Genomic DNA, 15863 nt, shown 5'->3' on the forward strand with positions numbered 1-15863 from the left:
ATATATATATATATATATATATATAATGCTGTAATAACAACATGTGTAATATTTTTGTCAGTTGGTTCCGTTTCTCGGCCTGCAAACCCATTGTGTCCTCCTGATAAGAGGTTTCCGTGTAACCTTTACATTTTGCCTGATGTCTACAAACGTGGCTTCTCCCTTGAGGCTTTTCGCTTATGGAAGAATCTTTGGTTTTGAACAAATCTTTTAAATGGAAGAATCGGTCTGGTTTGACTCCTAGCTATTTAGTTTGCTGAAGTTTCTCCCGTTTAAAGCGCAGGTTTGCTGACCAAAACGCGAACCAATAGCATTCCAGGCTGGTTGTGATGGAGCATTTCATTGGCTGGACCTGCTCAACGAACAGCCCCCTTCACTGAACGAGTCAAGACTAATAGCGGTATTAAATGAGACAAACTGAATAAACTGGATATCTACATCCAACTGAAGTGGCGGCATGTCTTTCAATTCAGTTCAGCTTGTGAGTTAAACTCTTTAACAAAGAGAGAACGTTAATAAACAGTTATCCATTTTTAGCTATTTCTGTATTCTTATAGCTTTATTGAAGTAATAAACATAAACTCTCTATGGAATCTATGTAGATGTGATTTGAACAAATCAGTAAGCGAAATCTAAATGAATCGTTTAGGGAAACGATTCAAAGATACGAGTCACTTTGATGAATCACTAACTCAAATGTAATTTGGCATAGGGCGCCTTCATCTGGTTGAATCCTCGTGTTACATTAGTTAACGTCATGCTGAATGTGTGTTGGTGTAAGTGAAGGTCCACGAAAAGAATATGTTATATATAACCAGGGTCGGCGCCAGAGAGCACAAAGTAAGGGGGCAGGCACAATTTGTTGGGGGGCCGCACAAAAAAAAAAATTTCTGAAAGTAATTTTCAGATGCAGCGGGGGAAAAAACGGGATAAACACAAACATGAAACTTGTAAATAAAATAATCTGATATATAGCCTATGTACAATTTAATAACATAGCCTAATTTGATATATGAATTGGGTGTTCGTCAAAGATTGCATGCGGTCGGAGATTCCCGTGTTTACAGCTCCGTAAAATAACCTACTGGAAGCTCTGTAGTTTTGCTGTATAGAGGCCTATAGATACAAATATTCCTTCCCAGGGCAGTACCTTGCCTCACCGACTAAAATCAGGGCGCCCACTACGGAGACGGCACCAGAGGTGAGGGGGCACAGTGACCGAGGTGGCCGGGCCAGGCCCCCTCTGGCCCCCCCGTGGCGCCGACGCTGTATATAACCATACAATATATAAGCTACATTAACTCCAAGTGTATTTGTTTGTAAACTGCAATTATCATAAATGACGGTTTTATTGTGAACTCATGCATCTGTTTTTATTAAAGCTATTAAAGCTGAGTATTAAAGTTCTCAGATATAGGACAAGTCAGCAAACTCCTGAAGTGATGGGAAATGTTCTATGAGGCACCTCTACGTTTAATAAGCAGTTCTGAGTGTGAAACAATAAACAAGACGGTCATTACACGCCGCATGACTGTGAAAAGAACCTCGCGAAAGCAAAAAAACAAGGTAAAATATCTTACAAATTGAGTTTCAGAGCAAATTGCTTTGTATAAAGTCTGTGGTATTGTAGCTAACATTCAAATGTTCACATTATGGTGTTCATATAGCCATATATGAATAGCCTGTTGACTCTTCAAATCAAATGCATTCACTTCTCGCGCGGAATAATCATGACATCACTGCAAAACTTACCGAATATGCCGGCATTTCCATTGGCTTCCATGATTCTTTCTGTTGTTTTATTTAGCGTTTTCTTTCAGTTGTTGTATATTAAAGTTGGGAAAAGACCTTTCGCGTCACAAAGCCACTCAGAGCCGCCCAGATACTGACTGGGATGTGTAAAGCCCGTGTCCTAAACAATCCACTGACAGGAAAGTCCAATGCGCTGTTGTTGTGTGTGTGTGTGTGTGTGTGTGTGTGTGTGTGGAACCCGCCTATTACTAGCGCAGTATCGAGAATTCGCCAACACCCACAACAACAACAACACCGGTCTTTCAAGTATCTCTCAACGATGCCCTGAAAAGTGTTATTTGTTTCCACCCATTATGAACGACTAAAGTGTAGCCTAAATCAGAGACGTGTCTGCTTTCTTGGTGATTTCCAGAAGTAGCTCTTGTCCGTGGCTACAGATGGTTTTGATTAATTTCTTCAGAATTCCACTCTTGTCCTGTAATGCCACTCTTGAGAGTGCTGTTCAAAGACTTAAAATGAATAAAACCTAAGTGCTGGCTACAGCTGCATTCTTAATCAGACATTCTTAATTTCATAAGCACAACATTATCTTATCATAGGTGTAAGGAAATAAAAGTCCGTCTTTGATTTACATTCAGTGTTTTCAGGTTGAACAATGTTTCATTTCAATGCAAGTGATTAATTGTTATAACATCCATGGGGGTCTGTAAGACTTCACCTTGTTTTCTTGTTTTGTTTTTATGTTCCACTTCTGGGTGGATTTATCTGAATATGGGACTTTATAAATGAAAGGCTATTTATTTGTTTAGTATTACATGTTACATATTAGTGATTTATTGACTGTGTTGCATCTGGTGACATGATGGGACAAAATCGGAACACTTCCAATCAATCTGTCTTCACAATAACTGAACAAGAGTGATCTAATTTTGTCGTAGAGCCAAGTAGGGTGTGAAGCAAAGTCCAGTAGCATACAGCTCATAGAGTCTCTTTGCTTTATGATGATGGGGATTTTGAAAATCATCCTGCCTGGCAACTTTTAGCACACCCTTTAAAACTGTCAAGCCATACCCGATCTTCAGGTATGTAGAGGTGTGCATGTTATTTTTGGATTGGGTAACGTTACGTCATAAAATTTTGGCCATGTTGCATAGGTATAATATCAGTAACATATTTACTTATTTTATAGTCTGTGGTTAAATAAGTCTCCTACACTCACCAAGGTTGCATTTATTTGAAGAAAATACAGTAAATACAGTAATAATGTGAAATTAACCATGGTTTTACTGTATTAATAGGCGGCACAAGATTAATTTTTAATGAGCCGAAAAGAATGCACGTCACACCTCTGTTTATCAATTTGCACTGGCTACCAATAGCTGCTCGCATTAAGGCATTAATGTTTGCCTACAAAACCACCACTGGCTCTGCACCCCTTTACCTAAATTCATTACTTCAGACTTATGTGCCCTCTAGAAGCTTGCGTTCTTGCAAGTGAACGTCGCTTTATTGTGCCATAGCTTCTCTAATGTTTTTGTATTCTATCTATTTGTTTTTCTTTTTATTTATTATACAAAAAAGCAAAAAAGGCCTCTAATAGCTTGCTCTTTTCTTTTTCTATTCTATCTGTTTTCCTTTTATTTATTATATAATTAAAAAAAAAAACTTGCTACATGTACTGCATTAAGCTAACAGAGACTTGCATATCATTGCTCTTTTGTTGATTTTGATTGCTTCCATTGTCATCATTTGTAAGTCGCTTTGGATAAAAGCGTCTGCTAAATGACTAAATGTAATGTAAATGTATTAAAGGTGTAGTAACCATGCTTTTTTGCTGTATTGATTACCAATTGTATAACCACAGTTTTGCTACAAATACGATGGTTAAACTATGGTTAGTGTAGCAAAACCATTGTTAGTTTGTGGTTACCATGGTATAATTATAGTAAACATGTTTTTTGGTTTTATTTGTAGTAAAACCATGGTTAATTTTCTTAAGGGATATTATTATCATTTTGAATAACTGTTTTTATTTTAATATATTTAAAATATATATTTTATTTTTGTGACAGCAAAGCTGTTGATCTTTTTTGATCAACTTTTGATCAATTAAATGCATTCTTGCTAAATAAAAAAATTCTTGACCACAAAAAAGTAGTATAGATTTAGTTGCTTAAATGTCCAAATGTTTTAGTTGCCTTTTTTAATGTCTCTTTTGTTAAGATAATTTAAGAAATCGCTTTGGTTACGGAGCTTTTAGGAGGCTCCTCTGGGAGGCTCGCTCTGTTACTATGGTGACGTCCTAAACAAACATGGCTGTCAATGTAGTAAAGGGAACTTCTCCATGGTGCCATTTAGTGTATGTATTATTTCTGCCTTTAAGTTTTATAGCGAGACATATGAGCATTTATGGCACGTTTCCATAAAATATCACCATAAACCGCCTTCGCTACGCACCACGTGCCGGAGCTTAAAATATAAAATTACGTTTAAATTACGTTTGGTAAAACAATGGCCGATGAAACTGAACCAAAAGGACTAAAGAGCTCTGAACCCTCCATGAACCGACACAAACCAGCATCCAATACAACTCAGGTAAGAGAATGACTACTGAACACTGCAACTGATGGTTATTTTAACAGTTTGACTAGTAGTACATTTGTCACACTGGCAAAATCGTGTCATCATTTACTCACCCTCATGTTGTCTCAGACTGTATACCTGTATTCCGTTGAACCCAAAATTAGATGTTATGTAATAGAAAATGTTTTAGGAATTATGTAATTTTCATTTTTGTGTGAACTACCATTAAATAAACCTGTCTTGTGTGTACAGGACATTTCTCATCTACTGGCCAGCATATTCAACGACCTTTACACCATAGAGGTGATTGGGAGGGACACTGTTTCTAATCTTAGTAAATCACACAGAGGAAGCAACAACTACCATGAAAAATTTGTGGAAGAGCTACAGCAGGTGCCTCTCTTCACATCTGAGCAAAGTCTCTCTTATAAAATGTGATGTATATGTTTATAAAAGTTGTAAATGTTTTTTAAACAGAAATTTTAGGATTCTTTTATGGATAGGATGTTCAAAAGAACAGCATTTCTGTAAAATAGAAACCTTTTGTAACACTAAATGTTTTTGCCGTCACTTTTGATCTTTTTAATCCTTGCTGAATAAAAAGTATATTCATTCATATAAAAAATCTTACTGATCCCCTAGTGTTGGCTCCTTAATTCTTATTCAATTCTTATTTTATCTAGATTATGCTTTTTAAATTGAATTTTTATGATTTTATCAGGAGCATTCTGAATACAACAGACGGATTCAGAATGCTGACATGCTGGAGACACACATTATACAGGCCCGACTGCAAGCTGCTGCAAAGGAGGAGCACGATCACAGCAGAATCATTGAAGAAGTGGGTGAGGCCTACTATCAGCTGGGTCTTCCCCCAGGTAGGTTTCTCTAGTTATGTTTATTTAAACAACCATTATTTTTACTATCCAGTGTGTCGGTCAGTTAGTTAGTATCTTATGACATCAAAACCCTGTGAAGAGTCCTCTATGTCTCCAAAGTTAAATCAGCTTTCAAGTGGTGTGTGGACAGTGAGCTTCTCAGGAGCAACAACTTGATTTGTCCACTAGACTATACAACAGTGCACACCCCAGTTGTTAAAACCCCAAAAGGTATTATTTCACTGACCTATAAAGTAAAAACATACTCAAACAATCAGATTACGTATTATAATACGTAATACGTCATTTTCCCATTTTTTTCAGGCACGTTCACTCCAGGCTTTGTCCAGCCAACTGTCTCCTATAATATGCACATTTGCACCGAACCACAGGATGATGGTTACAATCCTCTCCCCCCACCTGCGCATACGGCCCAGAGCCTGTTGGACCAATCAGAGGAGACACTCACGCTCCCTTCCTCTCCAGAGTCCAGCTCTATCAAGGGGACCGAGGTTTGCCTCTGAACATTATTCAATTTTCCTCATATCAAAGAGAGTAGAAATGACCTTTATATTTTTTATTACATCACTGCCTTCTTTCAAAATTTACACTGTAGCCCCAGATCACATGATGAGCAGTATTTATGGGCAGTTGACATGTCCCAAGATATAACAAGTTATACTCTTATAGATTATAATTTTTTATAATTATTTTACTTGTAATTTTAATATTACTCATTATTTGAATAAATAAATGGAATATTTGGACTTTTACATTTGTACTATGATAAATATTATACATAGTATATATACTTTATGTTTAGGGCTGTCAAATAGATTAATCGCAATTGATCGCATCCAAAATAAACATTTTTAGTGTTTACCTAATATATGTGTGTGCAGTGTATATATTTATATGTATATATAAATACACATGCATACATGTACAGTATATATTTAAGAAATATTTACATGTACAGTATCTCACAGAAGAGAGTACACCCCTCACATTTTTGTAAATATTTTATTATATCTTTTCATGTGACAACACTGAAGAAATGACACTTTGCTACAATGTAAAGTAGTGAGTGTACAGCTTGTATAACAGTGTAAATTTGCTGTCCCCTCAAAATAACTCAACACACAGCCATTAATGTCTAAACCGCTGGCCACAAAAGTGAGTACACCCCTAAGTGAAAATGTCCAAATTGGGCCCAATTAGCCATTTTCTCTCCCCGGTGTCATGTGACTCATTAGTGTTACTAGTGTCTCAGGTGTTAATGGGGAGCAGGTGTGTTAAATTTGGTGTTATCGCTCTCACTCTCTCATACTGGTCACATGAAAAGATATAATAAAATATTTACAAAAATGTGAGGGGTGTACTCACTTCTGTGAGATACTGTACATATATTCATATTTATGTAAGATTTATGTTATATATAAATATCAATAGATATTACATGTATTTCTTATATATATAATGCACACACACATACATTATGTAAACATAAATAATTATTTTGGATGTGATTAATCACTATTAATCGATTTGACAGCCCTATTAAAAATATTTCATTTTTAAATAAATTTGTCACACTGCAGGATAATTTAAAATGATCTAGTACAGACAAAAAATGGATTAAAAAATTGTTATTTTTCCAAATTTTCAACTCAAAAGCTAGGTATGGTGCATAAGGCCTCTTGGATGGAGAAGCCTAGCGCTCAGAGTCAGGCAGAAGACAGGGCTTCCTTGCAGAAACACAAAGACCGACACAAGTTCCTGCGCAACCCTCGCTTCCTGCTCCCAAATGCTCAGCGTGGGGGAAAGTCTCTCATCATGCCAGGGAAGAGGCCAGCGAATGTGGGAAAGGGCAGGAAAAACACTGGCAGAGAGAGGTGTGCCTGTGCTTTTGATTTAATATGTGTTTTCTTTGGGAAGATCATACTTAGAAAGACGCTCGATATTGATTTATTTGATCATTTTTTCTATAACCTCTATAATTAGCTAGTATAAATAGTATATTAATTAATTATTTTAAACCGGTTTCCCATCTTCCATTGGTCAACAAAAAAATTACACATAGTGCCTTCAATTAATCAATATCCTATCAAATTCAAAGCAAATAGGACGCTTTATAAATTTTCTTATAATCCCAAAAGCCTTGTCCTTTTTTGTTGCATTGTTTGCATTTTGGTCAACTTTATTCAGCCATTATTGCTATAATATTTGTGCAGATACGGTCTGTACAGTAGAAAAACCATTACGCCTATGGAGAGTCCCCACAAGGATACCTGACCAGACATGTGTGTGTGTGTGTGTGCGCGCGTTTTTGTGACATGAGGACACAAATTTGTATAATGACATTGGTATGACATACAGTATCTCATAGAAGTGAGTACACCCCTCACATTTTTGTAAATATTTTATTATATTTTTTCATGTGACAACACTGAAGAAATGACACTTTGTTACAATGTAAAGTAGTGAGTGTACAGCTTGTATAACAGTGTAAATTTGCTGTCCCCTCAAAATAACTCAACACACAGCCATTAATGTCTAAACCGCTGGCCACAAAAGTGAGTACATCCCTAAGTGAAAATGTCCAAATTGGGCCCAATTAGCCATTTTCTCTCCCCGGTGTCATGTGACTCATTAGTGTTACTAGTGTCTCAGGTGTTAATGGGGAGCAGGTGTGTTAAATTTGGTGTTATCGCTCTCACTCTCTCATACTGGTCACATGAAAAGATATAATAAAATATTTACAAAAATGTGAGGGGTGTACTCACTTCTGTGAGATACTGTACATATATTCATATTTATGTAAGATTTATGTTATATATAAATATCAATAGATATTACATGTATTTCTTATATATATAATGCACACACACATACATTATGTAAACATAAATAATTATTTTGGATGTGATTAATCACGATTAATCGATTTGACAGCCCTATTAAAAATATTTAATTTTTAAATACATTTGTCACACTGCAGGATAATTTAAAATGATCTAGTACAGACAAAAAATTGATTAAAAAATGGTTATTTTTCCAAATTTTCAACTCAAAAGCTAGGTATGGTGCATAAGGCCTCTTGGATGGAGAAGCCTAGCGCTCAGAGTCAGGCAGAAGACAGGGCTTCCTTGCAGAAACACAAAGACCGACACAAGTTCCTGCGCAACCCTCGCTTCCTGCTCCCAAATGCTCAGCGTGGGGGAAAGTCTCTCATCATGCCAGGGAAGAGGCCAGCGAATGTGGGAAAGGGCAGGAAAAACACTGGCAGAGAGAGGTGTGCCTGTGCTTTTGATTTAATATGTGTTTTCTTTGGGAAGATCATACTTAGAAAGACGCTCGATATTGATTTATTTGATCATTTTTTCTATAACCTCTATAATTAGCTAGTATAAATAGTATATTAATTAATTATTTTAAACCGGTTTCCCATCTTCCATTGGTCAACAAAAAAATTACACATAGTGCCTTCAATTAATCAATATCCTATCAAATTCAAAGCAAATAGGCCGCTTATAAATTTTCTTATAATCCCTATAAGCCTTGTCCTTTTTTGTTGCATTGTTTGCATTTTGGTCAACTTTATTCAGCCATTATTGCTATAATATTTGTGCAGCTTGGGTAGGGGAAATATGATACACATGAACACTCAAGAAACAGATCACACCCTTTTGTCTGCCATGTATTATAAATGCTAACCTGAACGTATTGTAATATATTTCTTCATATGGCTCATGTAGACATCTGAAAAGCATGACATGCAATTGCAAACCAGCAGAATGGATTATTCTACAAGTATAATCAGCCATGCAGCCTATATAAGTTTTTTATTTATTGTCCTTTATTAGCCTTATTGTCTCCAAAAACACATATCAGTGGTAACAGGGGCGCCGCTATGGTTTTTGGGCCCCCTGAACAGCATATTACGCCGGGCCCTTGGAATCGTCCTAACCTTCCCCCCCTTACAGCAGATGGGGGGTAAGTCCCCTTCGTTTAAAATTGCGTTCCCCCCTCGGGGGGCCCCCTCTAACGCCGGGCCCTTGGAATCGTCCTAACCTTCCCCCCCTTACAGCGCCCCTGGGTGGTAATCAAAGAGAACAATTAAATTGGAACCACTCCATTGCCTGTTTCACTTGTCTGGCCCAAAATGTCTGACCATTTAAATTAGGTTTTTCCCTTCATAGCGGCCAAAAGAATCACAAGACTATCAAAATGCCTCAGCTGACTCGTTCTGCATTTTGAGTCAATGAGCTCTGTGCAGTTCCTGTTTTATGCGTCTTGGCGGTCAACAACAGAACAAAAGATCCAGTTTGAATGAAATACATTACTTCATAAAGTGTGGCTGGGCAGCTGATAGGAAGCATATCCACCAAGAGTGTAGGTTCAAATATTTGACTATTCATGAGAAAGTATATATTTTAGTTGCTGTGACTGGTTACTATTTTTAAACACCTTTTCCTGTGGTTAATTTCTAAGTGCAGAGATGTATTCTGTCAATTAACAAATAATTCTAGTTTACTGCACATAAACCGATGGACTGTTATAGGACAAAACCTCTGCATTTTTTACAGAATGTATTTAATGATCAAAGCATGTCATCTGAGGATACGTAGTAGAATAAGTAATTTGTTTTTTTATTTGGTTATTAACTTATCATAAGCTCATACATGGCAAATTATTGTCACAAAATTCCCTTTCTATCTTAAGTCCTGGTCCCGCTCCCATCTTCACTGCGAATCCTCCTGTCATCTTCTTCACTGACTACAGAATAGGACAAGTCTATGAGGTATAAAAGCACCTTATATTTCATTTATTTTGGTCCATTTGAATGAATAATTATATTCATACAACATGACATGTATGAAATTAAAAACGTTTTAACTGTTTACTGCATTTTTTTTATTGACTAAATCAGTAATGTGAGGTTTTTACTTTTTTACTACATGACCCCTAGTGTAAATGTTCATTAGATTTTCCCTACTAAGCCACTTCTGAATGATTCCTTTCCAGTTCAGTATGTTTTCAGTTCTTAATAGTGCCTTCTGTTTTCTGTAGACTGCAGTGGAGCTCAAAAACATGACTGCGACCAGCCGTCACATTCGAATGATGCCTCCAACCTCCCCACACTTCTCTGTTGGTTTGGGTGAGTCTAAAGAAAAAAAGTATCTGCCGACCTCATGAAAGACTCCTTTATGTTGCCAGGAGTTCTCTCTGCATAGTTTACATTAAAGCTGCTCGTTACTAGAGGAAATGTCAGGGTTATTAAAGTTAACTAAAACTAAAACCATGAAAAAAAACGTTTTCATTACTTCAAGTAAAATCAAAAATTATAGGGATGGTTCACCCAAAAATGAATATTCTGTTATCATTTACTCACGTTGAAGTTGTTCCAAAACAGTATGAGTTTCTTTATTTTGTTGAACACAAAAGAAGATATTTTGAAGAATGTTCAAAACAGTTGCTTGGTAGCCATTGATTTCCATAGTATGGAAAAAATAGAATGGAAGTCAATGGCTGTGTTCGTTTCTGTTCAACAGAAGAAAGAAACTCATACAGTTTTGGAACAACATGAGGATGAGTAAATGATGACAAAATTAATTTCTGGGTGAACTATTCCTACAACTGTAATAAAATAAAATATAAAAAACCCTTAACTTATTTATGTAGTTGACAAAGGAACATTTCTCATTTGCACTTAGTTTAAGTTAAGTACTAAAATAATAATAAAAAAAACGATATAGACATTAAAAAATATTGACAAAAACAACTAAATTACAAAAGCAACTAAAATTAAATAATAAAAAAGAAAATATAAGAATAAAATCTAATTAAAAATATTAACTAATCTGTAATAGTAGATCAGTGATACCAAAATAACCCTGAATATCACATGATTCTGAGGAATTGCTTAATAATACTTTGGCATTTACCCTGCAGCTTGAGGAAGCAGAATAGGGAAACAGTGACATCTACTGTTAAAAATGTGAAATAATTACTACCAGTGAATTTCTGCTTTGAGATCAAGATAAGAAACTGTGTAACAAAGCTTTGTTTCACAGGCAGGTTCCCTGGTGAGGGGGGGATTGTCGCTCCTGGAATGAGTTGCCAGTATATGGTGCGTTTTGTCTGTAATAGTAGATCAGTGATACCAATATAACCCTGAATATCACATGATTCTGAGGAATTGCTTAATAATACTTTGGTATTTACCCTGCAGCTTGAGGAAGCAGAATAGGGAAACAGTGACATCTACTGTTAAAAATGTGAAATAATTACTACCAGTGAATTTCTGCTTTGAGATCAAGATAAGAAACTGTGTAACAAAGCTTTGTTTCACAGGCAGGTTCCCTGGTGAGGGGGGGATTGTCGCTCCTGGAATGAGTTGCCAGTATATGGTGCGTTTTGCTCCAGACTCTTTGGCTGATTATGAGGATGTTCTGGTTGTGGAGACTCAGTTGCCATATCCTCTCATTATACCGATAGAGGCCCGCAGACCCCCTCCAATACTCAGTTGTGAGTCAAAATAAACTAAAATCTTTCAGCATCTAGATCTTAAAGGGATAGTACACCTCAAAATAAAAAATAACAATGAAAGTCAATGGGGTCCAATGTTGACTGACTTTCAAAAATATCTTAATTTGGCTTGTATTGATATTGATCAGTAATAAGGGATTCAGAGTTGAATCGTTGCCTCTCCTCTTTCCGTGTGCCAGTGCCTGCTGTCATGGACTGCGGTTACTGCCTTGTGGGAGGGGTGAAGTTTATGGAGGTTTTATGTCGGAATGAAGGGCTGAGTTCAGGAACATTCTGTGTAATGCCGAAGAAACAGTGGCCTGCCTCAAGCCTCAGGGTAAGCATGCAAATCTTGACATGAAATCTCATTCAGTTCATATTTAAGATTCCTTTCTTTGACAAAATTATTATTTATGAATTCTAATAAATCTCATAATTTCTTAACATACTCTGCAGGTTGAAATAAACTTCTGTACTCTTGAACTCAGTTTCATCTGTACATTTTAAATTGAAATCAAACATCGGCTTAAAGTGAAAATGAAATTTCGCTCTATCTATTTTCTAAATACAATAGGTTATTGAACCTATTGAACCTACAATAGGTTATTGAACCTATTGTGGACTATTAATTTTTTTACATTTTCTTAGCGCATAATTTTAAATGAAAATATCATAAATTGATTAAATGACAGACTGGTGACACATGCTGGCTCCAATCATTTAGTCCACTTTATACACAGCCCACTCATCCAATCAACAACCTATAGATAGAACCAAGTCCCCACCCTACGGTTTTGTCTTTTTACAATACTGTTTCACTTGGATGTACGTCACAATACAGAAGAAAAGATCTGTCGTCACCTCTGTTGCATTGCGGCTTTAACCTTTTGTCTTAGGATGTTGTTAACCATCATGAGTGATAATTCTGTGTGTCTCAGTCTGCAGTGAAGTCTACTTTCGCAGAACAGCCTCCCTTTGCCATCAGTCCCTCTATTTTCGGTCTTCTCCCTGGACAGGCCACTGTCATAGAGGTGAGATGTTACTGACTGAAGAGCACACAAATCAACTCAAACTTATACAGTGGTGGCCAAAATTATTAGAACACTTGGCATATTTAAGAGGTTTCAGTTGTTTTTGTTGAATTGGCCATTACAATACCCATAAAACAAACTATTGCCAGAACTACCTGCGACGGAAGGAATCTGCTGGAACATTGAAAATGAGAAAGTCTGGACATCAACACCATTGAGCAAATTTGGGGCGGGTTAGAAAATAAACTGGACAGATCTATTGTACATTCAAAGGAAAGTTTTTGGCTTGTTGCAGAAGGCATGGGATAACATTAGTGTTGAAGTTCTGAGGAAATACTGTATATTGACACTATGCCAGAGAGATGTGCTGCTGTAATTGCTGCAAAAGATGGACATACCAAATATTAAAGTTAAAAGTGGATAAGAACAGTACGACTCATTTCATCTGATATTTGTTGTGCTCAGAGTAACCATCTGCATGTTTCATGAACTTAATGAAATAAAATCATGTTTTGGAGGCAGAAATGTCAATATTTTCAGATCTGTCAGGTGTTCAAATAATTTTGGCCACCACTGTAGATGTTAATCAGTTTTACACAAATTATTTATATATCCTCTAGAAGATTCCACAATACTAATTTATGAGTTTAATCTACCTTCTACATTATGCGATTTTCTCTATTTTGATTTGATTGACAGGCTCAGTCTTTATGAGATGATGGTATAGCGCACACATTCCCTCATTATAACTTTTAGTGATGGTAATTATGATTAAAAATAAGTAATTGGTTGGCAGAACAGATTTTATCTGATCTTCTAAACACTTTTCTTTTAAGATGCAGATTTTGTTGTTCATCACCTAAGCAACTTGCAAAGAAAGACACATGAATATGCTAATGTATGCACATTTTTAGATCTTGTGAATACAGCGTTTCATACAGTCTGACAGTCATACAGTAAATACAGCTCAGATTTGAATAATTTTCAGTAATCTGCTGGTCTGTGACTCCGTATGTTTGGATGTGTTTTTTTATGTTTAGGTTGTGTTTTTCCCCACAACTGCTGAGATCTCTACTCAGGACTTTACCATTGTCTGTGACAACTGCCAAGTGAAGGACATCACCCTGCAAGGTAGGAAATCAATTCAACCAAACGCAAGTAATTTTTTGTCTGAAATTTAAAACAAACATCTCCAAAAAGATATATGTCTACATGTTTTAATACATTTTCTCAGGTACGGGTCAGCTGATCACTGTGGAGCTGGTTTCAATATCAGGCGGAGAGGATCAGCCTGAATTGGGGGAGTTGTGTGATATCACAGCTGACCATTATGTCAGATTAAACCCAACCAATCCACATTCCACCTTACAGAAGATGGTTGTCGTGAAAAACAATGCGTGAGCTACCTGTGCACATCTGCGTCAACACAGAATAGTATGTACAGCAGATACTTACTGGTGTGTTTGTAAATAATTTTTTTCATTTATGTGTAGACACTTGGAGCTCCCGTACCACTGGCAGATCATGAAACCCAACCTTCAATGTCTGTTGCCTGGAGAGACTCCAGACCCCTCCAGCATTCAGCATCATCTTGATACAGACAGTGTGTTCAGCATTACTCCAGTCATGGGCATTCTGAGCCCTGCAGAAGAACATGAGTTCCTACTCACATACTGTCCAAAGGATGTATGTGCACTCACACATATAAACACACTAAAAACTAAAACTATATGGACATATATAAAAAAAAAAAAAACTAATAAAAGTGACAAAAACACACAATGAAATAACTAAAACTTTAACTAAAATGAAAATGAAAGCAAACTATAAAAATAAGATCTAATTCAAAAACTATAAAACTGTATTAGCGAAAACCATAGTAGTATATCAATGATAATAAAATACTGTAACTCTCTGAACAGTAATTTTCTATCTGTCTAAGTTGAAAGACTACCACAGTGTCTGCCGGTTGGTGATCATGGATGTTCCCGATCTACCCAGAATCGGTGACGATGGGTAAAATAAACTTTGCTTACTGTTTGATATTTGAATTTAAAATTAATTTAGGATAAAAACTTGTTGAAAACTGTGTTGATTTGCAGGACGTGTCTCAACACAGCTCTCCATGTAAATGATGTGACCGTTTTAGAGGTTGAAGTGAAAGGTTCTGCTGAGCCGTATAAGATTCTTCTTGAGCCGTATGCCGTTTTAATAACAGGGGAAACCTACATACACAACACAATCCGCAAGAGATTCAAGGTAGTGCTGAGTCCAGAGGTCAAAATGACTCTGAACGTCTTTCCTAATTCCCTAATTTACATCATAAAATGTTTTTGAAGCTCAGACGTGTATGTTTTGTGTGTGTGTGTGTGTGTTTTAGATGTGGAATCACAGCAAATCAGTCATTCACTTTGAATGGGAGCGTATTATTGACAGTCATGTAATTGAAGTGGAACCTTCAACAGGAGAAATAGGTCAGTGTATCAGTAAATAATGTATGAACAAACATATATACTGTTCAAAAGTCTGGAGTCAGTAAGATTTTCTTAAAGAAATTAATACTTATGAAGGACCATAAAATTGATCAAAAGTGACAGTAAATGCAGGCATTATGTTAAAAAACGATTTTTATTTAAAGGGGTCATATGATGCGATTTCAAGTTTTCCTTTCTCTTTGGAGTGTTACAAGCTGATTGTGCATAGATAAGATCCCTGAAGTTGCAAAGACTAAAGTCTCAAATAATGATCTTTAAAAAAGCATCATATGACCCCTTTAAAATCAGTACTGTACTTCTGAGCTTTATATTCATCAAAGAATCCTGAATAAAAAGTATAATGGTTTCAACAAAAACCTTAATCAGCACAACTGTTTGCAACATTGATAATAATAAGAAATGTGTCTTGAGCACCAAATCAGCATATTAGAATGATTTCTAAAGGATCATGTGACAATAAAGACTGGAGTAATTCAATTTTTCAATTCAAGTTTATTTGTATAGCGGTTTTCACGATACAAATCGTTGCAAAGTAGTTTTACAGAAAATTTTAAGTTTCTACATTATATTTAGGAGTAGGTTATTAGTGGTGA

General features: G+C 36.2%; 2 protein-coding genes across 2 annotated transcripts in view; one reads left to right on the forward strand and one right to left on the reverse strand.

Annotated features, from left to right (window-relative positions):
• Positions 1-1972, reverse strand: part of LOC107741014 (1-phosphatidylinositol 4,5-bisphosphate phosphodiesterase delta-1-like) — a 17556-nt gene extending 15584 nt beyond the window's left edge. Inside the window, exon 1 of the mRNA XM_016553591.1 lies at positions 1753-1972. Coding sequence (XP_016409077.1) covers positions 1753-1783 — 31 coding nt within the window. The 5' untranslated portion in view covers positions 1784-1972. The remainder of the gene's footprint in view (positions 1-1752) is intronic.
• A 2291-nt stretch (positions 1973-4263) lies between these two features.
• The window catches only part of LOC107741003 (deleted in lung and esophageal cancer protein 1-like), a 29032-nt gene continuing 17432 nt past the window's right edge, over positions 4264-15863 (forward strand). Inside the window, exons 1-18 of the mRNA XM_016553578.1 lie at positions 4264-4347; positions 4588-4728; positions 5057-5213; positions 5334-5444; positions 5538-5725; positions 6891-7110; positions 9483-9486; positions 9939-10017; positions 10287-10374; positions 11571-11744; positions 11945-12081; positions 12683-12775; positions 13816-13906; positions 14010-14172; positions 14269-14461; positions 14718-14791; positions 14878-15034; positions 15156-15249. Coding sequence (XP_016409064.1) covers positions 4264-4347; positions 4588-4728; positions 5057-5213; positions 5334-5444; positions 5538-5725; positions 6891-7110; positions 9483-9486; positions 9939-10017; positions 10287-10374; positions 11571-11744; positions 11945-12081; positions 12683-12775; positions 13816-13906; positions 14010-14172; positions 14269-14461; positions 14718-14791; positions 14878-15034; positions 15156-15249 — 2248 coding nt within the window. The remainder of the gene's footprint in view (positions 4348-4587; positions 4729-5056; positions 5214-5333; positions 5445-5537; positions 5726-6890; positions 7111-9482; positions 9487-9938; positions 10018-10286; positions 10375-11570; positions 11745-11944; positions 12082-12682; positions 12776-13815; positions 13907-14009; positions 14173-14268; positions 14462-14717; positions 14792-14877; positions 15035-15155; positions 15250-15863) is intronic.

Source organism: Sinocyclocheilus rhinocerous, unplaced genomic scaffold, assembly GCF_001515625.1.
Source record: "Sinocyclocheilus rhinocerous isolate Xijiao unplaced genomic scaffold, SAMN03320098_v1.1 scaffold2000, whole genome shotgun sequence".
In the NCBI taxonomy this organism is placed as follows: Eukaryota; Metazoa; Chordata; class Actinopteri; order Cypriniformes; family Cyprinidae; genus Sinocyclocheilus; species Sinocyclocheilus rhinocerous.